The following is a 22,166-nucleotide window of genomic DNA, read 5'->3' on the forward strand; positions in this document are numbered from 1 at the left end:
TGTCTTTAGCCAAGACAAGTTTCTGGAAGGATGCCTATCTTCCCCAATATTCTATGATTCCTTAATTGGATATGTGTACTGTATGAAAGAGGGAAGGTATATCAGTGTATATCTGCACTGTGGATGGCAAGGAAACTTCAGGCTTTCATAAATCACCAAATGTATGTTTTGAAAGTGTCTAGTGAGGGAGTTCTGGGCTGGAGGTTGAAGTGGAGACAACTTATATAAACCTCAATAACGGGCAGTAATGATCAACAGTCTCACTTCATAGTTTTACCAAGAGAATCAAAGAGATAATGAATTTTGTAATTGTAAGTTAACAGCATAATGGTTATGAGTTTGGCCTTAGGAGTAAGAAGTGGATTCAAGACTGTCTTGAAAAATTATTGAAACTCTCCAAGTCTCAGTCTACTTACCTTTTAAATTAGGGATAATACCATATACCTCACATAAATGTCAAATAATCTATGTGAGATGTTTAATATGGTACCTGACTCAAAATTTTTAGGAAACATTGTTGAAAATAGTGTGATTCATACTGATACAAAATAAAGTACAGTGTAAGTAGGTAGTTACAAGTAACCAAAAATTTTTTGTAACAGAACCTGAAACTATATATGTAACACATGTAGCAGTAATACTATATTAAATACAAATATGTAGGTTATTTGCTTTTAAGAGTCATTTATTTTATTTTGTTCAGAAGCTATTTAGGAACCACATTAATTGAGACTCTTAATGCATGAGGTCTTTTAGTAAGAACATTTAAAAAAGGCTATTAGTTTTATTTTTCCCATATCTTGTATCAGTTCTAGCATGTTTGTATCATAAGACAATTAGAAAAAAGAGCTATTAAGTTTTGTATCATTATTGAATATGAATGCCATAAGAGTTTTTTTCATTCATTTTGATGAAACTGACATTTTTCCTGTGGGAAGGAGGAATGGTGTAGGGAAAGAAAAAAGAGGAGGAAGGAGGCTGGGAAGAGAGCCATAATATAATATTAAAATTAGGCAGATTGGACAAGATCGCATAAAGGCCCATGCCGTCGTTCTTTTTTGGCCCAAATGATTTAATAGCTAATGAGCTCATGCTCCTGTGTCTTCGACTCTTGCCGTCACAATTTTACCAAAATAAAGTATGAAGTCCTTTTGCATCTGGCATCTCTTTTGAAGTCATTCTAACTGCTGAGGGACTGCTAACTGAACTGAACGCTTCAAGAAAGCCAATTTACTCAGCTGGTTGCAAAGCCTTTGACCTTAATGGTGGGACTTGGCAAATCAATGCATACACGTATGTTTAGTGTTCTGTCAAGAATTGTGAAAATGCTCTGTAAGCCATAGATCCTTCTGCAGAATACTGGTTTGTAGTTTAAACATTAGTCTTTCTTCAGAGGCCAATGAGGCTAGTTAATTAAGCCTGAGGGGTTATGAACTGTTGGCAGTTAATAAGTCATAAAATTCCTCCATAAAACAGGATGCAAGATTCCATCACTGAAGCAAAGAGTACAAAGGGCCGGTGTATAAATATCTAATTGTACCAAAGGACTGGGCTTTCTCAATGACTGCTCATCTGGAGTCTCCAGGGCATGTTCTCTGTGGTTTCCTGATTTTTAGAAGCCAGTTTAAAAAATGAGTGCATTAAAGGGTAATTTGCCTGAAAGTTCAGGAAGTAAAGGGGGGTGGTGTGGAAGCAAGCTGAACACGGGAAAGAAAGAGGGATACAGAAGACAGAAAATGAGAACGAGGGTGGGGTAGAAAGACAGGGAACTAGACATCAGGAAAGTTGTCTCCACACAGAGTTAGACGTGACTGTATTTGTCATCTGTTTTCTTTTCCCTGTAGGATGTTCACCATGGAAATGGTACACAGCAAGCCTTTTATGCTGACCCCAACATCCTGTATGTTTCACTCCATCGCTATGATGAAGGGAACTTTTTCCCTGGCAGTGGAGCCCCAAATGAGGTTCGGTTTATTTCTTTAGAGCCCCACTTTTATTTGTATCTTTCAGGTAATTGCATTGCATGATTACCCCTAATTTTCTTGTCCTTTGCTGGTGTTTTAAATTACACGAGATTACTGAATTGTCCCACGGGACCAAGAACCAGCGCAGAACAAGTGCATAACCCAGAGCACTGGTTGTCAAGCAAGGTTGGACTGATTTGACATGTTGTTTGATGTTTATTTCAAGAGCACACATGTGTTTGTTTTCCTGTCTTCTTGCTTCTTCCCTGTGCTCTCCTCAACCCACTGTGGTGTGGTTTTTCTCTTCCTAGGTTGGAACAGGCCTTGGAGAAGGATACAATATAAATATTGCCTGGACAGGTGGCCTTGATCCCCCCATGGGAGATATTGAGTACCTTGAAGCATTCAGGTTGGTGCTTCTTTCTCTCAAAGTGCAAAATTAGAAAACAAATGTCCATTGAAACAACATGAAATGCAAGAGAAATGTAAATTTCTGACCAACGCAGAGTGGTTAACAGAGCCATTGTATCAGAGATCCAACAAAATGTTTGGTTTGGGGGACCTGAATTTTGTTACAAAGACAAGGAATATGAGTATCCAAAAAAAGTTACATCAAGACCTAGGTGTAGTTATACAGGTATGTTCACCACTGGCCAGGCATGTTCCTCTCTGTATGCCAAAAGGAAAAAAAATTTATTGAGTAATTCTGGAAAACTCTGCCTATTATAACATATGATGTGATTTAAAATGGACATTAGCATATTGACTGCTCTGGGAGGCCCTTCACTACCTATTTCACTTTTTTGAACAGGCATTTCCCAAACTTCACTGGGCTATAGAATTTTTTGCACAGATTTTTGCACATGGCAACTCTTGGCATTCTTGGTTCCAAGGAACGTTGGCTTAGGCAGTCTTATTCCATGCTTGAGTGTTCCATTTCCTTCATAATATGTGTGTTTTCCCTCACATTAAAACGCCTGTAGATTAATTGGTTGTTTCCAATTTCTTTAGAAAATGTAGGCAGTAATTAAAGTGTTTATTAATATATACGTTTTGCATTATACTTTTTTTTTTGCCCAAAGAACTTTACAAAGTAGTTGAAACAAGAAATACAACAAATTAAAAGTTTTTGTTTTGGATATAGTTTTTAAGTCATTTATTCTCTGGCATTAAATTTTTTTTCAGTCTTTAGTAAGATCCCTTTTAAGGAAAAATATCAGATTATGTTAATATATCCCTCACTTGCAAGGTTTTAGATTTTAACTTGTTGGTACTGCTGGATTTGAGGTGTTTTGTTTATTTGTAAGCAAACAGGTGCATGATAAGAAATTTTTGACCCATTCTTTTTTTTTCCTAATTTAACATTTATATATAAATTCCCAAGGGAAAAATCCTGTTGATAATGTATCCTAAATACATAGGAAAAGTTTTTAATCAGTGAAGTTTTGATGGGTTTCTGTGTATTATTGCAGAAATATACCAATACACAGAAGTTGGCCTTTGTATCATGCACACTTCAATTTTTCATTTGAAAGTCACTTTTCATTTGAAAATAGCCTCAGGAAAAATGATAGGAAATTGCTATTTATAAGAATATGCATTAAAATAAATATATTTGTGTTGATATTTGAGGAAAATTCTTCTATTTCAGATTTACACTCTGCAAAAATATACACTCATATATCTGTACTGTTTATAGAAAAATAGGTGAGATAAGTTTATTTACTTTGATTTGGATTGTCTGTGAAGATATCTTGTGTTTATTAGTAGGAAAACTAAAAATGTACATTAAAAACTATAGGGGTTTCAGTATTATAAATTATTTTTGCCTATACTTGCAACTTAATAAGCACTGTTAATATTTTAAAGAAATTTTAATGGAATAATAGACTTCTATATTACCTTACGTATGAATTTGTCTGTTTATCAAGTTGACTTGGTAACTTACAGGATACATAAATTAAGTTCTCAACATTAGTATGTGATGATATTCATTGGTCTGTAACAGAGCTATTAGTTTTTTATTATCATACTACTATTTGTGGTACTGTACCTTTACATAAGAATAGATCAAGTATTCACAGCATGAAAGGATAATTGCTATTTTGTACTTATTTTCCCATGACAAAGATAACAGTAGATGAGTTGTTTTTTTTTTAAAAAGCCCCTTTGAACACAACAATTTCATTAATAAGTGTTGTTCAGTTGCTAAGTTATCTCCGATTCTTTATGACCCCGTGGACTGCAGAACAGGGGGACAGGCTTCCCTGTCCTTCACTATGTCCCAGAGTTTGCTCAAACTCATGTCCATTGAATCGTTGATGCCATCCAACCATCTCATTCTCTGTCACCCCATTTTCCTCTTACCCTCAGTCTTGTTCAGCCTCAGGGTCTTTTCCAGTGAGTTGACTCTTTGCATCAGGTGGCCAAAAGTATTGGAGCGTCAGCTTCAGCGTCAGTCCTTCCAATGGATAATCAGGGTTGATTTCCTTTAGGATTGACTGGTTTGATATTAAGTGTACATTTTTGATTTTTGATTGAAACGGTGATTGAATCAAGTGCTTCTAAAAGCATCTAAATATCCTGATGACAGCACCTTCCCTTTGCCTAGAATGTGAACACTTTATTTTAGCAAACTTCTCTGAACTTCCCAGTGTGGTCACCATATCCAGGCTTAATTAGAGGAGAGGCCACATTATTTAGCTCTGCTACAGAAATGTAAAATTATGACTTTGATGTTTATAGTTATTTAAGAACCAGATTTAATCCATAATAAGTCTATTAATTTTGAACTATACCATTTCTGCTTGCTGCTGAATTTGTATAACTAGAAATACTTGTAAACTGTCCTTGGAGGACTTAAGAAACTAAGTCCTTAATTCAAAAAATATTCATTAAACACATAGTATATGCCAGGGACAGTGATGAGCACTTGGAACATAGAGCTGATATGCTCTTAGGGAACGTAATAAAAGTGGTACTTACTGTTCTAGAGAATAGATGTCCTTAGACAGAGAGAGGATAAAATGATAAATTGTTTCTGAAAGGTTCCGGGAATCTTTCAAGTATTATTCCACTTGTGTTTTCAAAATGAGTGGTAGTTTTCAAGGGGTAAAAGAATTGGACTAAGAGGATTCATACTAGCCAGAGAGAATAGGTTGTGAAAGCGTGGAGTTATGAAATGATCTTGTTCTGTGGGCTCAAACGTGAGGGTGAGATTGCATAGCCGGTGTGCAGGTCATACTTCATAAAGGCTTTTGCAGGCAAAGAGTGCCCATCTCTCTCTCTCTCTCATCTGTCTATCTATTTATCTCTATATGTATTCCTTTCTAATTTGGGGCACTAGTGTGGCCTCCAGATACATTTTAGTGTAGTGTGATAAGCATATCCTTCTTAATATAATCCATTTTCTAAGTATTGAAAGTGAAGAGCTTTCTGACATCTGTGTGTGGATGTGAAATACAGAAGTGGGGAGGAAATAAATGGTGTCTTTTCTTCTTTCTAAAGTTTTAATTGTTTCTGGACTGTGATAAGTATCTTTGGAAGAAAAGCCTGTCTCTCTGAAACTCCGTCTATGATAGAGTATAAGATAGCTGCTTATTTTACCACCAGAATCTCCATACATATTGCTTTTGTGGTCTCTATTGTGTATTGTTTTTTTTCTGTGGCAAAAAGAAAATTGCAGACAAATTGAGCATTTTCTTTTTTGCTCTAAGTTTTCAGGATAGTTTTAAAAATGTAATAGAATATTTAACATTTCATATCTGGTTCAGATAGCTAGTATTTCTTCTATGCAGTTATTAATATCATTCATCTCTGAATAATTGTAGGATGTGGGAGGAGCAGAGGATAACAGAGGATGAGATGGTTTGATGGCATCATCGACTCAATGGACATGAATTTGAGTAAACTCTGGGAGTTGGTGATGATCAGGGATGCCTGCCGTGCTGCAGTCCATGGGGTTGCAAAGAGTTGGTCACAACTGAGCAACTGAACTGAGGAACTGAACTGATGCTTCAGATTTCTCACAAGTTTTAAAAATCTTCAGTAATATCAAGTGTCTTTTATGTTCAGCTAAAATACATTTCTAAAGTTATTTTTTATTAAATAATTATGGGTATTTATATTAAGATCTTACATGGCAGGTTCTCAATTATAGATTTTATGGACATCATGGCTGTCTTATGGAAGGGCTGTGATGCGACTCTAAAATCTATAGTCTTTCTATCCCACCACACTGCTGCTCTTTTCTGTTGTTCCTAAGTTAAAAGACTAAGGTATGATAAAGCATAGTGAACTTATACTGTAATATAAGACCTTCTCCCCATGACCTGAATACAAATCCCTAGTAAACAGCATGGCAAAGAAGAGCTATTCAGTAATTCTGGCTGAGTAAATCAATTAATAGATAAATAATTCAGAGAAGAAGGCAGAATGATACACTACAGTAGAAGCATTGGAAACCCCGAGAGAAGTGCATGAAATCTAACTATCTCTTGGTCCCTCAAGGAGTATGCTTTATAAGAATTCTGAAAACCCATTCATTTGCTTATAACAATTTCAAATGTCTTCTCTTTGTTCAACAAATATTTTCTGAATGCCTGCTTATCAACTTCTGTTCCAGTCACTTCAAAAGACTGTTGCAATAGTTCTTTCTTATACATAATCACTAATTGAGCACAGTACACATTTTTTTTCTAAAAATTAATTCTTTAAGAATTATGTAAATGTTAAAGTGATTCTCTGTATAAGACCACTTATTTATTTTCGTACAATATTAACATAAGTTACAGGTGCACAGTATAGTGACTCACAGCTTTAAATGTTATACTCTATAGTTATTACAGAATGGTGGCCGTGTTCCCTATGTTTTACGGTATATCCATGTAACTTACTCTGTGTATAATAATTAAGTGAAGTGAGTGAAAGTTGCTCAGTCATGTCTGACTCTTTGCGACCCCGTGGGCTGTCCATGGAATTTTCCAGGCCAGAATACTGAAGTGGGTAACTTTTCCCTTCTCCAGGGGATCTTCCCAACCCAGGGATAGAACCCAGGTCTCCCACATTGCAGGCGGATTCTTTACCAACTGAGCTATCAGGGAAGCCCTGTATATAATAATTAGTACCTCTTAATTCCCTACCTCTAAATTGCCCCCCTTCCCTCTGTCTCCTGGTAACCACTAGTTTGTTCTCTGTGAGTTTGCTTCTTTTTGGTTATATTCACTAGTTTATTGTGTTTTTAGATTCCACATATAAGTGATGTCATACAATATTTGTCTTTCTCTGTCAGACATATTTCACCTAGCATAATGTTCTCCAGGTCCATCCATATTGCGGCAAATCACAAACTTTATTCTTTTCTAACTCCTATTCCATTGCGTACGTATACCACATCTTCTTTATTCCTTCATCGATTGATGGGCGCTTCCATTGCTTCCATATCTTGGCAGTGTAAATAATGTTGCTGTGAACACTGGGGTGCCTATATCTTTGAAATAGTGTGTTGGGATTTTTTGGCTATATACCCGTGAGTGAAATTTCTGGGTCATATGGTGTATGTATGTATGCGCGTGCTCAGTCATTTTTGACCCTTTGCAACCACCAGGCTTCTCTGTCCATGGCATTTTCTTGGCAAAAATTCTGGAGTGGCTTGCCATTTCCTTCTCCAGGATAGCTCCCTGACCCAGGGATCAAACCTGTATCTCCTGCATTGCGGTCAGATTCTTTACTGCTAAGCCAGCAGGGAAACCTGGGTCATAAGATAATCACAGTTTTAATTTTTTGAGAAACTTTCTTAATGTGTTCCACAGTGGATGGACCAATTTATATTCCAGCAGTGCAGGAGCATTCCCTTTACTCCACATTCTTGCCAACATTTGTTATTTGTGTTCTTTCAAATGATAGCCGTTCTGACAAGTGTGAGGTGATACTCATTTTAGTTTTGATTTGCATTTCTCTGATGATTAGCAATGTTGAGCATCTTTCCACGCTCATGGTCTGTTGGCCATCTTTATTTCCTCTTTGGAAAAATATCTACTTAGTTCTTCTGCCCATTTTTTAACCAGGTTATTTGGGTTTTTGATGTTGAATTGTATGAACTATATATATATGTGTGTGTATATATGTGTGTGTGTGTGTGTATAGGATATTAACCCCTCATTGGTCATATCATTTGCAAATATTTTCTCCCATTCAGTTAGTTTTCTGTTCATTTTGTCAGAGGTTTTCTTTGTTGTGCAGAAGTTTTTAAGTTTAATTAGGTCCCTTTTGCTTATTTTGCTTTTATTTCCTTTGCTTTAGGAGATATATCTAAAAAATTGTTATGATTTATGTCTCAGCATACTATGCTTATGTTTTCCTCTGGGAGTTTTGTGGTTTCTCATCTTACATTTAGGCCTTTAGTCCATTTTGAACTTATTTTTGTAAATGGTGTTAGAGGCTATTCTGATCCTCATTCTTTTATATGTAGTTGTCCAGTCTTCCCAGCACTGCTGATTGAAGAGACTGTCCTCTCCCCTCTGTATATTCTTGCCTCCTTAGTCGTGTTATGGATAAACAGACTGTGAGTGTGTGGGTTTATTTCTGGTCTGTCTGTCCTGTTCTGTTCTCTGTCTCACTGTGCCAGTGCCACACTGTTTTGTTTACTGTAGCTTTTAGTATAGTCTGAAGTCAGGGAGAGTGAATCTTTCAGCTATGTTCTGTTGCAAGTTTTTTTTTTTTTTTTTAATATGTTCAGGCTCTTTTGTATTTCCATACAAATTTGAACTCTTTTTTTCTTGTTCTATGAGAAATGCCATTGATATTTTGATAGAAATTGCATTGACTTTGTAGATTACCTAACATAGTATGGTGATTTTAACAATACTAGTAGTTTGTGCATAGTGGGCAAGAGATAATATGTATCTCACACTTCTAATTGAACCTAGTGAGAAGATATCTACACGTGTTTAAAAAAATTGAGTAGCAATTACTGATGTAGAAGAAAAAGTCCTTCAAATTATGTGTATTTTACTGGATATTGGATAGATAAATAAATGAATGAATGAGTAAAGGGATGATGGTTTCCGTGTGGTTTTTTAATTGCAAAAAATAAATACAGGCCCTTTACATTTAGAAGGTATTGATGAAATAGCAAATGTCTCATTTGGCACCCACTGAAGATGAGCTAAGAGAGTAACTTAGATCTGTTGATTTGGTTGCCTTAGATGCAAACTTAAAAAGTTGTGATTTTTAAAAAATTACATATCTCCAAGCCAACGCGTTTATACTCTGTAGCTACCATAGTTAATATTTGTTAATGGTAAGAATTTCCAAATATAAAAGGTCTATAAACATCAAGTTTTCAGACATGTTTACCTTTGGGGGAAAACTGCTTCCCAGGATGATTCTGCTTCACCAGATTGTCAGAATGCTAACTGAAAATGAGGAAATGAGCGAGCTACCTAATCTAAAAAATACATATTGAGTATGTGTTGTTATTTTTATTGTAAAGTTCAGTTCAGTCGCTCAGTCTTGTCCAACTCTTTGTGACCCCATGAAGTGCAGCATTCCAGGCTTCCCTGTCCATCACCAACTCCCAGAGCTTGCTCAAACACATCACATGTCCATCGAGTTGGTGATGCCACCCAACCATCTCATCCTCTGTCATCCCCTTCACTTCCTGCTTTCAATCTTTCCCAGCATCAGGGACTTTTCCAATGAGTCAGTTTTTCGCGTCAAGTGGCCAAACTATTGGAGTTTCAGCTACAACGTCAGTCCTACCAGTGAACATTCAGGACTGATTTCCCTTAGGAGGGACTGATTGGATCTCCTTGCAGTCCAAGGGACTCTCAAGAAGTCTTCTCCAACACCACAGTCAAAAGCATCAATTCTTTGGTGCTCAGCTTTCTTTATAGTTCAGCTTTCAAATCCATACATGACTACTGGAAAAGCCATAGCCTTGACTAGACATACCTTTGTCGGAAAAATAATGTGTCAGCTTTTTAATATGCTGTCGAGGTTGGTCATAACTTTTCTTCCAAGGAGCAAGCGTCTTTTAATTTCATGGCTGCAATCACCATCTGCAGTGATTTTGGAGCCCAAGAAAATAAAGTCAGCCACTGTTTCCCCATCTATTTGCCATGAAGTGATGGGACCGGATGCCATGATCTTAGTTTTCTGAATGTTGAGCTTTAAGCCAACTTTTTCACTCTCCTGTTTCACTTTTATCAAGAGGCTCTTTAGTTCTTCTTCACTTTCTGTCATAAGGGTGGTGTCATCTGCATATCTGAGGTTATTAATATTTCTCCCAGCAATCTTGATTCCAGCTTGTGCTTTCTCCAGCCCAGCGTTTCTCATGATGTACTCTGCATATAGGTTAAATAAGCAGGGTGACAATTAGAGATAAAAAGGCTACATTTCATGCAAAGATGGGCACAATAAAGGACAGAAATAGTAGGGACCTAAGAGAAGCAGGGACCTAACAGAAGCAGGGGATATTAGGAAGAGTTGGCAAGAATACACAGAAGAACTGTACAGAAAAGATCTTCACGACCCAGATAATCACGATGGTGTGATCACTCACCTAGAGCCAGACATCCTCAAATGTGAAGTCAAGAGGGCCTTAGGAAGCATCACTACGAACAAAGCTAGTGGAGGTGATGGAATTCCAGTTGAACTGTTTCAAATCCTAAGAGATGATGCTGTGAAAGTGCTGCATTCAACATGCCAGCAAATTTGGAAAACTCAGTAGTGGCCACAGGATTGGAAATGGTCAGTTTTCATTCCAATCCCAAAGAGAGGCAATGTCAAAGAATGCTCAAACTACCGCACAATCGCACTCATTTCACACGCTAGTAAAGTAATGTTCAAAATTCTCTAAGCCAGGCTTCAGCAATATGTGAACCATGAACTTCCAGATGTTCAGGCTGGTTTTAGCAAAGGCAGAGAAACAAGAGATCAAATTGCCAACATTTGCAAGACCATTGAAAAAGCAAGAGAGTTCCGGAAAAACATCTACTTCTGCTTTATTGACTATGCCAAAGCCTTTGACTGTGTGAATCACAACAAACTGTGGAAAATTCTGAAAGGGATGGGAATACCAGACCACCTGACCTGCCTCTTGAGAAACCTGTATGCAGGTCAGGAAGCAACAGTTGGAACTGGACATGGAACAACAGACTGGTTCCAAATAGGAAAAGGAGTATGTCAAGGCTGTATATTGTCACCCTGCTTATTTATTTGCAAATATAACCTTTGGTAAAACACTTTGACCAAATAACCAATAGAATGTTTAAAAAATAGCATATTTGTTACACAGTCAAAGCCGCTGAATCAGGTGAGCATATACGAAGAGTCTAAACAGCCTGTTTGCACCAGTTTGCTTTAGTGATATAAGCAAATTTAAAATCCATTAATACAAAATTGTGATTTGAAACTTGACTAGATAGCGTATCTATTCTCAGTTCATCAGTCACATTGTCAATTCTGTTCCAGATGCAGCATCTTTAACATAGAGCTTACTATGATTTCTTCCCTTTTTGTGGCAAAAATAGAAAAATATGCATTTAACTTGAGAGCAGAGAATGGAGCCCTTAGTTGTCATATTTACAGAGCAGCTATTCCTCAGACAACTAGTTAACACAACTAGTGGTTGAATTTACCATAGAATGATAGTAGATCATTTGGGGCAGGGCATATAAATAAGTACAATATTTTATTTTCCCTTATTTTATCAAACACAACATTACTGCTCTAACTAGTTTTAGAGCACTGACTTCTAAATGGTCTTGTCATATGCAGAGACTAAAAGTTAGAGTTTGCTTAATTTTGAGAAATGAGAGTATCTTAGTAAATATTTCTGTCCTCTTCTGTTGGTAATGACAACTAAGTACATATTTTACTGTTATTGTTCTTATTTTTATCATATTTTAGTGAAGTTATTGCTGAGAGAATGAAAAATAAAACTATTATAAGATAACATAATGATAATAACATAGTAACATAGAACATTCATTGAGGACTTAATATTTGTTAGTTGCTTATTTCTTTTCAGCTTTACAAGTTGTTGAATTAAGTGCTGCCAGTTTCCAGATGGGGACACCAAGTCCCCTTTGATTTTGGTAGGTTTCCTGATGCCACATAGCTGGTTAATGGTGATCAGGGATTGGGTGTCAAAAAGTGTGAGTATAGAGACCGTACTTCTTGGCCCTAGGCTAAAAACCATAATTCCTCTGTCAAGCTTCCCTGATAGCTTACTTAGCAAAGAATCTGCCTGCAATGCCGGAGACCTGGGTTTGATTCCTGGATTGGGAAGATCCCCTGGAGAAGGGAACGGCTACTCACTCCAGTATTCTGGCTTAGAGAATTCCAGGGACTGTATAGTCCATGGGGTTGCAAAGAGTTGGACATAACTGAGCAACTTTCACTTTCACTTCCTCTGTTAAGAGTAGGGGTTACAGAACAATAATAAAGTGAGAAATTCTTTGCCAATGCATTTTAGTCTATCCAGCATTTATCTTTCACATCTAAATTGGTAATACTATTTTAAAATTGAGAATAATTCCTAGATTCTCACTACCCTTGTATCATACTAATTCTAAACCACTTCTCTCTGTGCCTTTCCTCATGTCCACACTAAGAGCCTATCAAATAAAACTCATTTAGTTTTTCTTCTTTTTGATAACCAGACTGTTTACAGTGGAGAATGTATTTTTTCCTTTTTTATTAAAATATTTTTTCATTATTTACTTATTTAGACTTTTTTGAAATGGGTATGTGATTGAACTTGAGAAAACCCAAATTAAATTTTAATAGATGGATAAATGAACACTTAGATCCAACTTTGAAATAAAAAATGATTTGTTGTCATCTAAAAATCATAATACTGCAGAATTGATTTGGGGCCTTATTTTGTCTATAAGAACTGTGGTTGATGCTTCCCAGTCTTCAAATGGATTTTCAATTGCTAATGACAACCAAATATATTATGCTCATGATAGTATGTATTTTCCCAAGGATGCTGAAGACATTTTGGGAAAGAGGGTGGAATTTCTTGAAACAATTTGCCAATATGAAATACTGTACATATCAAATTGGCCCTACTACCATCTTTCCCAGACCATTTATCATAGCTCACAAATCAAGCCCACATTTTCCTTTTCTGAAAGACTTGGCTAATAAAGAAGATGTGGACTTCAAATCTGAACTTGTCAGTCAATCTTGGGAACAAAGCAGTAATGATTTTCATCTATTGATATTTTATTTCAATGAAGAGCAATACATACGAAATTACTGTTGGAGTGACCTACAGTTTTATTCATTGTCCAGATTCTGTTCTTTATATTCTGCATGTAGAACTGTTTCAAGAAGTTTTATCAGAACAGGTCAGAAGAAAAAGGTCCATAGGAATAAATTTTAGAAAGCTGTCAGCTGTATCTGCTCTTTAGTTTCAGCAGTAAGTATAGTTTAAGAACATTTTTCCTCTTTCATCTGTGCAACATATTGTACCAATTTTCATCAAAAAATTACAATTTCTATAGGTGTGTGTCTCTAGATACCCTTAGAATTTTGCTCTTTGACCTTGGGAGTAAATTGATCTTATGCACACCTGTCTTCCTTGGGAAACTTGCAAACTTCATTTTTGAGTTGAGCATCAAAGAGATATGATATTATTAGACAGTATAGAACTCAGGTAAAAAAAAGTCCAGAAAGTATCTTGAAGTGCTTGAGGTTTTGAAATGTGAATTTTATTCTCTTTTGTGAAGAACTATTTAAAATAGTTCAAATGCAAGATAGTTTTTCTTATTATTTTAAAAGATGAGCTGTAAAAATTTTAAGACAACATTTTCCCTTCTGACTTAGAACAGTTTTAAATCCAGAAATTTCCAGGAATTTGTGTAGCAATTATACAGTTTTCCAACTAATAAGGACTAATTAAGAGAGTAGCTATATTCTATTAACTTTCCCCTAGCACATCTCTCTAAGAAAGAAAGTAATTTGCGTGACTGGAAACAATTTGTTTTTATTTTCAAGATGGAACAGTGGATTACAAAACCCTTGCCTTGCACAAAATCCTCCCAACATATGTGTAATACTCAGAGATATCAGGAAATGAAAGCTTTCCACGAAATATTATTGTGAAGCTTTTTAGACCAGAAATAGCAGATCTTTTGTACTGTGAAGCAGCTCAGATCAATTCATCAGCTTAAATCATCTCATCTAGTAATGACAGACTTGGTATGCAGTTAATTACAATATGACATAGCCAGAATGGAAGGTAAATATAATTAATGAACTGTGAAATCACACTTTTTATTTTCACAGTTTTAGTGAATATTTTAAGATTATGCTTCATTTACTGGTAAGATAAAGCCAAATAAAAGTTACTTATCCTGTATTTCAATGAACTGAACTTATTTTATTTATTAAACTATATTTTATTATTTATTAACTAAATTTCAATACGTTTTGTTCTTCATGTGTTTTCTTTTAAGTGAATAATTTGCCTTTATTTCCATGGTTTTACACCTAAAGTTTACCAAAGCTAAATTTATTGAGAGGACAAATGATGTGAGAAAAGAAATAGAGCTTTTGTTGTAGTGTACCATAAATATGAATTCTTAGTCCCTTTTTTGAATTAGATAGATACAATGTTTACTAATAGAAATTTACTGTCTAACTTTTCCAAGCAGAAGAGTCTACTTTGGGAAACGTCTGTTCATTAGAAAGTCTGTGTAAATATTACCCATGAGGTGCAGGACTGAAGTTTACATAATTTTCTTATAGGCATGAATCTTAGATAGTAGTCCAGGTCTTTGTATGACATCAGATATCTGAATGATAGATACAGTTTTCCATATTTCATCCCAGTGATTTGATGTCATGTAGATGAAGCTTATAAATCAACATTCGTTCCTGTAAGTGTAGACATTTAAACTCCTCTGGCAACTCTATAAAAGGTTGAGGATGTGCCCTTGTATATTTCACAAATATGTCTGTCTGTCTTATGGGCACTGTGGTCTTGGATATTTGTTGTCTTAACATGTTCTACTCCAAAGAGCAGTATTGTTGTTGTGAAGCTAGATGGAGAGCAACAGACTTCTGGACTGAGTAAATTCTGATGGGAAAGGCTCAGCAAAGAAATATTCTTGCCATTATAATTCATATTTTGTAATTTAATAAGTGATTGGGAGAGGAATTCCCTGGCTGTCCAGTGGTTAGAACTGTGCACTTCCACTGCAGGGGGCACAGGTTTGATCCTTAGTCAAGGAACTAAGATCTTGTAAGCCATGCAGTGTGGCCAAAAAGAAAAAAAAAAAAAGGTGAGGGGCATGGGACGAGGGGCAGATGAATGACTGAGTCACCTTTCAGTCTTAGCAGAATTTTAAATCCATCTGTCTGTCAACTTGGGCATATTTTGCATACCAAAACAGGTGCAGAAATAGCCATCAAGAAAATAACCTCTATGTATTAAAGATATATATTATTATTGTTGAAAACAGAATATTGATTCACCTAGGATGTGTATTTTTTGTTGGTTCCTAACTCCTTGAAATTAAAGCAATAATTGGAGTTACTGAATTTCAGAAACAAATCAGCATTTTTATTCAAACAGTAGTCAGAGGCAACAATATGAAGAGGAGTTTATTTACAATCCAGAGCAAGAATGAAGCTGGCACAGATTTATAATTTAAAAGTTTTATAGCCCAAAGAAAGCTTGATGACTTGATCCTCTGCTTTCAGTTTCAGAAAAAGGCTCTTCAAGTTGCTGCATTGAGCCTCTGACTTTGCTTTGTGTACCCAAGTCTTCTCCCTTTTACAGGTTTCTGATACTGTCCCTTCCCTTTTGTATTCCAGAACTTCTAAATTGAAAATACATTTGCAGAAATTATAGAGTGATGCCTTTCTCTCTAGTAAATATAATTATTCCAAGTGTGACTCAGCAGGTGAAAGAGGCAGGGACCGAAATAAAATCTGGGGCATGTCATGTTTTAATTGATTTAGTTTAAAGTTATTTGATTAAATTGTAAATTACTTAGAAAACTGAAGTCTTTCAGAAGCTTAATATATTCCCTTTAGTTATTTGAGGATATGACAGTTGATACAAATCAAATGTAGGATCCAAATGGAAAATATTTAATTATGAAAGAACGATCAGTCACCTGTTATTATGGTTTGTTGTTGTTGTTGATTAGTTGCTAAGTCATGTCTGACTCTTTGCGATCCCATGGACTGTAGTCCACCAGGCTCCTCTGTCCGTGGGATTTCCCAGCCAGGAACAGGAGTGAGCTGCCATTTTCTTCTCCAGGGGATCTTCCTGACCCCGGGATGGAACCCACATTTCCTGCAGTGGCAGGCCGATTATTTACTCCTGAACCACCAGGGAAGCCCACCTGTTAGTTCCCTAGTGCCAGTTTTTTGAAAGTAAGCAAATTAGCATATTGTATGTCTTCTTAAAAAAAGCAGTGATATGTCTAATATAGATACATAGGCATAATGTTTGACACAGTTCTCTAAACATGCTTTTGAAAAAATTAGGATGTAAACAGATCATCCCACTGTCAGAGCCAAACGCAAAATCCTGTACCAAGTTTGAAGGGCTTATTAGGCCCACTTTAAAATTTTGTTGTTTTATAATAACTTTGGAAAAGTGTATTGTTCCTTGTAAAATACCCACATGTTCTCCTTTGGAATGGCTCCAGACTATAACTGAACCACGAGGTTGCCCCCTGTTGCTTTATGTATTGTTTAATTGTCTGCCTTTGGTGGATGTTTTTATTAAAAGCCTGTTATTTAGGATAAGACCAAAGTGTCATTTTAAGAACAGCAGAAGCAGAATCGCTCCATCCCATAGCTCTTTTTCATAGATGTGTTAGTGAACACTGGATGCAGCTAATGAGCCTGCCAACATTTTTTTTTTTCTTGTAATACTTCAAAAAGAGCAACAACAACAACAAACAAAACCCCAGATTTTTTATTTTCCTCCCATAAAACATGACTGCACTGCCCAGAAGAGCTGTGAGTTTGCATGGCTGTGCCCAGGCCAGTAGGGATGAGAGGAGTCTGTCTGCTCTGCGTGTTCACCCACTGCTCTGCCTATGTGTTGGTCCAGGAGGAGCCAGGCTAGAGTTGCGTGCACTTTTGTGCACAGGGCCAGGTCATGCCCGAGGAGCTTAGGGGGCAGGGGAGTTCATGTGTCAGGAGGGCAGGGCGGGCTTCCTGGGGTGTTCACCAACCCATGTTTGCTATAGTATGTCACAGCTCTAAAGTAAGTTCTCAATGTCCTCTCCCTTCCCACAGTCCAGTTGCATGATAAGTATCATTCTGAAGTTTTCAGATCACTCTGAATATAAATTAGGTCTGGAAAAAATGTTTAACTTAATGATCCTAATTCTAAATGTTCTCCCTGAATATTTTCTTCTCTGAAGTGGCATCATCATATCACTCACCGACTTCTCAGAAGTGGGCTCTGGAAAGAATTCAGTGTTCTCTAGCAGGTCCTTGCCACAAAGAGCAAGCAAGAATTCGATTAGTCTTCTTCCCAAGCCAGTCTTCATGACTGTGACCCACCCTCAGGCAAAAAAAAAAAAAAAAAACCAACTTGGAGACAGGGTACCTTGATACCATTTCTAGGACTTAAATGATCTCATTAAATTCCAATGTTAGATATCATGTTGACATTTGAGGAAATATGATTATTGACAAGATGTAAGCCTGTTATACACTATATCACTTCAAAAGGAGAAGGGCCATTAGGCCATAATTACATCAGAAACAGTATACACATTTGGCTGGTTTATAAACTGTCACTTTCAGAAGTACCAAGACATATAAAAGTCTCCAAAGGTTCCATTATGGCCCTATTTCCAACAGTATTCTCTGACAAACTAAATAAATTACTGCATGTATTGGACCTTTGAGGCTTGGGGCAAAGAATGGAAAAATTATTTACAAAAGCTTGAAAATATTTAATCACTAAGGCAGGAGGACAACGGTGTTTTAATTAGCAGGTCCTCGGGCCATTGGCTGACTGGAGGCTTTCTCAAACAACCACACAAATGCACTGAATAGCTGTTTGCCAGCCTTAGGGTCAGGCCTGAGATGAAACAGATAAGATAATTGGCTCTAATGAAATCCAGAAGGCCTTGGCTTTCTTGTTTGAGCTTGGATTTGAAAAGTGCGTGTGGAAGTGAGGCTTAATTCAAACCAGAACTGAGCTAGGCCCGTTTCTCAGTGACTTTGATATTGTTTGAAGTTCTAAAAGTGTTCGCCACACCACTAGCCTGCTGGGCTGGGCCTCCCTGGTACCCTTAATTACTAAGCTTTATTGCTGACTTTACTACACAGGAAAGGGGCCATTATATGTTCCATCAACATCAGCTCTTCTCAGATTGGAGGAAAGGGCAGGGTTAAAGGCCACTGTAGGAAGGCAGAAACTTCACTTTGAGGTAGTCAGATCGTTTACCAGTGTTGGGTTTCACCGTTATGCGCATACATTCCTTACAACACAGAAGCCCGATTTCCATTTTTTAAACAAGTGATTACTTTTCAAAACATTTTTGTTTGTGCCTGTTTTTTGCAGAGAGAACATTTATTTTTAGGAGCTGATGTGGTTGCACCTGATATATTGGAGGGAAAAAAAAAAAAAAAAACAGCCACACTCCCCAATTAATCATCCTACCAGAAAAGTCTGGGTAGATTCTGTAATAATGAGGATTATTATTAATGCCCCTTTGAAGTGGAAATAAGTGAGGAACCCTCCTATGGTGTGAAAGTTGTTTTGACACCCTGAGGAATAAAGTCCCCTCAGGAGACTCTACAAAATTAAACCCCAGCTTCTAGAGTCTCTCACAAAGGGGTGAGACAAAAGTGCTCTCAACCTAGTTCGAAGCCAAGAAGCAAAAATTAGGAGGTCTCCCTCTTAGGGGTTGGCTGCAGAGTCCCCAAGGCTTCTGTCCTCTCCAAGCTCGCTGCTGCTCTGTAGCTTTTGGTCTATTTGGTAAAGATGTATTGTGCATCTTAACAAACTAAGAATTATTCAACCCTTAGCCCTCTGTGACGGGGGGAATCTGGTCATGCTAGAAAGCCAAAGGACATGGAGTTCAGGCCTGCTTCCTGTCCTTCTTATCACCTCTTGGGTAGGAAAGGCATGAGTGATACCATCTGAGTTGGCTCTTTCTGAAATAAAAACTTAACTGTTTTTCCATTATTTATGTTAGTTTGACATGAATGAGTTCTGATCTCATGCATGATCCTGGGGACCATTCAGCCTGTGCTCCTGTCAGAGTGTTCTTATACACAGGCCGGACTGGACACTCACTCTCCACACAGGTGATGTGTCTGGGCCTCTGTAACCATATGGAGAGCCCAGGGAAATCAGTATTGAGAAGACAGGACTGTGAGCCTTCACTTCCTAACCTCCTAAGAGAAATGAAGGAGACCTTGACAGACTTTTCTTGTCAGTGATGAACATGATGTCAATTCAGATCAAAGGGAGAAGAGTCTTAGGGTATTCAGCTAATTCAAAATGTGTGTTTTTATTAAGCAGTGTTACTGACTGAATGCTTTTGTCCTCCCACACCCCCCAAATTCATGTTGATGCTCTACACCCCAGCCCCCTGTGATGGTATTTAAAGATAGGCCCTTTGGGGAAGTAATTAGGATTAAATGAGGTCATGAGACCAGGGCCCTGGTCTGATGAGATTAGTGTCTTTATAAGAAGAGATACCATAGGATTTTCTCTCTCCCCCTGGATGCACCACTGAGGAAAGGTGCTCCCTGTGAGCTCTTGGCGAGATGGTGGCCATCTGCAAGCCAGAGAGAGAACTCTCAACAGAATGCAACCGAGATGGCACCCTGACCTCAGACTTCAGGCTCCAGAATTGTGAGAACATAAGTTCTTGCTGTTTAAACCACTCAGTCTATGGTATTTTGTTACGGTGGCCGAGGTAGAGTACTACAGGCCCCACAAGGATCTGGGGAAACAGTCCAATAATGGCTCTAAATTTGAGGCATCAGCAAAAGTATTTTCCACACTACTTTCTGCTAAAACTGTATACAGAGGACATTGATAAGCACTTCTCACCAATAAGTAATGTCATTTGCTAAAATATCTCCTCTTGATGATTTGCAAAAGCATATTAAAGACTTTTAGAATTGCACTAGTAAGAAAATCTTAGATTATTTAGCACATTGTTTCTTCAAATTACTTGAGCTTGAAATTCTCCACTCCCCCAGTTTCTTTCCCCCCCAAATAACTGTAAATATTACAGAAACTAGCATTCCACCAGAACATAGTGTGAGAAATCCTGATATACAGAGAACAAATTTAGCTGGCATGTTAGACAGTTCATTGTTAGTTAAATAAACGTGAGCATAGAAAAGTAAATATATCAATGCTTTAGATTCAAGCAATCTAATAAAAATAACTGTAATATATTGCATAATATACAATAAAATATTTTATTATCAGATACACTGAGCACTTGGGTGAGCCATATTCTAGACTGTCTTCTCCATTTCCTATTGGTTGCTTCTAGATGGTTCTTAGATAACACATGGTTATAAAGACAAAGAAGGAAGGAGAAACATAAGATCAACAAGAGAGGAAAAAGGGAAAAGAGGGTCAGTTTCCTTTGATATCACTGTTAAATCATCCAGTGAATTTTCTTAGGGTAACGTTACTGCCATTCAAAATTATAGCAAATTGGTGATATTTTACAGTCATTGTGTATATTTTGTTTCAGTGTAACTATGTGCACATATTTCCCAAACTTATTAGATCAGATGTGACATATTAAAAGCATGGATTTGTTTTTTTTTTTAAACTCCTACAATTGGCAACTAATTGCAGGGTGAACATCTAATTGGTTTTATGGGTAAATCCATTATGGACTTACAGAACAGTAAAACCCTCATTTGTTATTCATGACTACATTCTGCTGAGGAGGAAAGGGGGAATATTAGTTTGTCTTTATTTCAATAAGGGGAGAGTTTCGATTAAGTAAATACCCTTCATGATAAGAAAGCACACCCTGAAATAGCACAGTAAGAGTTAAACTACATTACTTTACCTGGTTAAAAAAGAAACTGGCTCTGGGGATCCTATAGTATCATGATATGGTAATGTCATCTTGTTTCCAAAGATAATATTACTAGATGTACACATGTCCTGAACTTTAGCAAACCACTGTTATGGTTGTCACATATTTATTCAGAAGATAATTACAGTTATCAGAGCAATAAGTCAGCAAAGTCCATCATCATTTTCTTAGAATATTCTTTTGTTTTACTGCATGTTTAAGTGCTCAGTCAGTGTCTTTAGGTTGTCCACATAGGTTGAATTATATAAGTGAAAGAAAACCTGAATAAAAGCACAAGCATAAGCCAAAAAATTATTTATATCAAAGCATTCAGAAGTCGTGAATAGCATTATGACACACAAGCCTTCATGACATTTAACAGATTTTAAAAAAAAGGAGAAAATACTTTTCTTGAATAACAGAAGAATGTAGCTTTCCTTGACTGAATTGACCCTGATTCCAATATGCCAAGTATGGGATGAGCTTGGGGAAATGTGGGGTGGCTAGAAGGCACAGTGATATAGACTCTTGTACTTGTGCTTGGAGAGGTAGAAGTGTGACATCTCTCATCCCAAAATGACTGTTGAGGGAAGTTTTCCTTAGTGTAAAGCTGCAGAATACTTTCCTCCATGGATCGTCAATAGCTACTTCCTGGGCCCAACATTAAAGAAGGGTCTTTCTTCCCAAAGCTCAAAAGCCCTGTTTCTATTTTGTTTGTCTTCAAACATCCATATGAATTGGACAAGATACTTAGAAATGTCACACAGAGTCAGGGCTAGAACAAAAGGTTGGGTGTCCCTCACCATTAATTCTGGAGAAGGAAATGGCAACCCACTCCAGTGTTACTGCCTGGAGAATCCCATGGGCAGAGGAGCCTGGAAGGCGACAGTCCATGGAGTTGCAAGAGTTGGATACAACTTAGAGACCAAACCACTACCATCACCATTGATTCAGAATGGGAATCCAAGTATATTCCCAAGACGGACATGAATGGATTTGGAAATGTGCTGGGAAGAAAGCAGTTCTTGTGGTCACAGGGGCTTCGTTTTGCCCAGCAGTGGCTCACCCCTGCTCTCCCCAGATTTCCACCAGTGGGACCTGGGCTGCAGTGTCTGCCCACTCTTCCTCTAGTGCTTGGCTT

The 22,166-nt window shown here is 37.2% G+C and overlaps 1 protein-coding gene across 1 annotated transcript in view; it reads left to right on the forward strand.

The window, feature by feature from the left end:
* The window catches only part of HDAC9 (histone deacetylase 9), a 980,387-nt gene that overhangs the window by 809,899 nt on the left and 148,322 nt on the right, over positions 1-22,166 (forward strand). Inside the window, exons 21-22 of the mRNA XM_043462784.1 lie at positions 1,845-1,964; positions 2,276-2,373. Of these exons, the coding sequence (XP_043318719.1) occupies positions 1,845-1,964; positions 2,276-2,373 (218 nt within the window). The remainder of the gene's footprint in view (positions 1-1,844; positions 1,965-2,275; positions 2,374-22,166) is intronic.

The sequence above is a fragment of the Cervus canadensis genome, chromosome 3 (genome assembly GCF_019320065.1).
Source record: "Cervus canadensis isolate Bull #8, Minnesota chromosome 3, ASM1932006v1, whole genome shotgun sequence".
Lineage (NCBI taxonomy): Eukaryota > Metazoa > Chordata > Mammalia > Artiodactyla > Cervidae > Cervus > Cervus canadensis.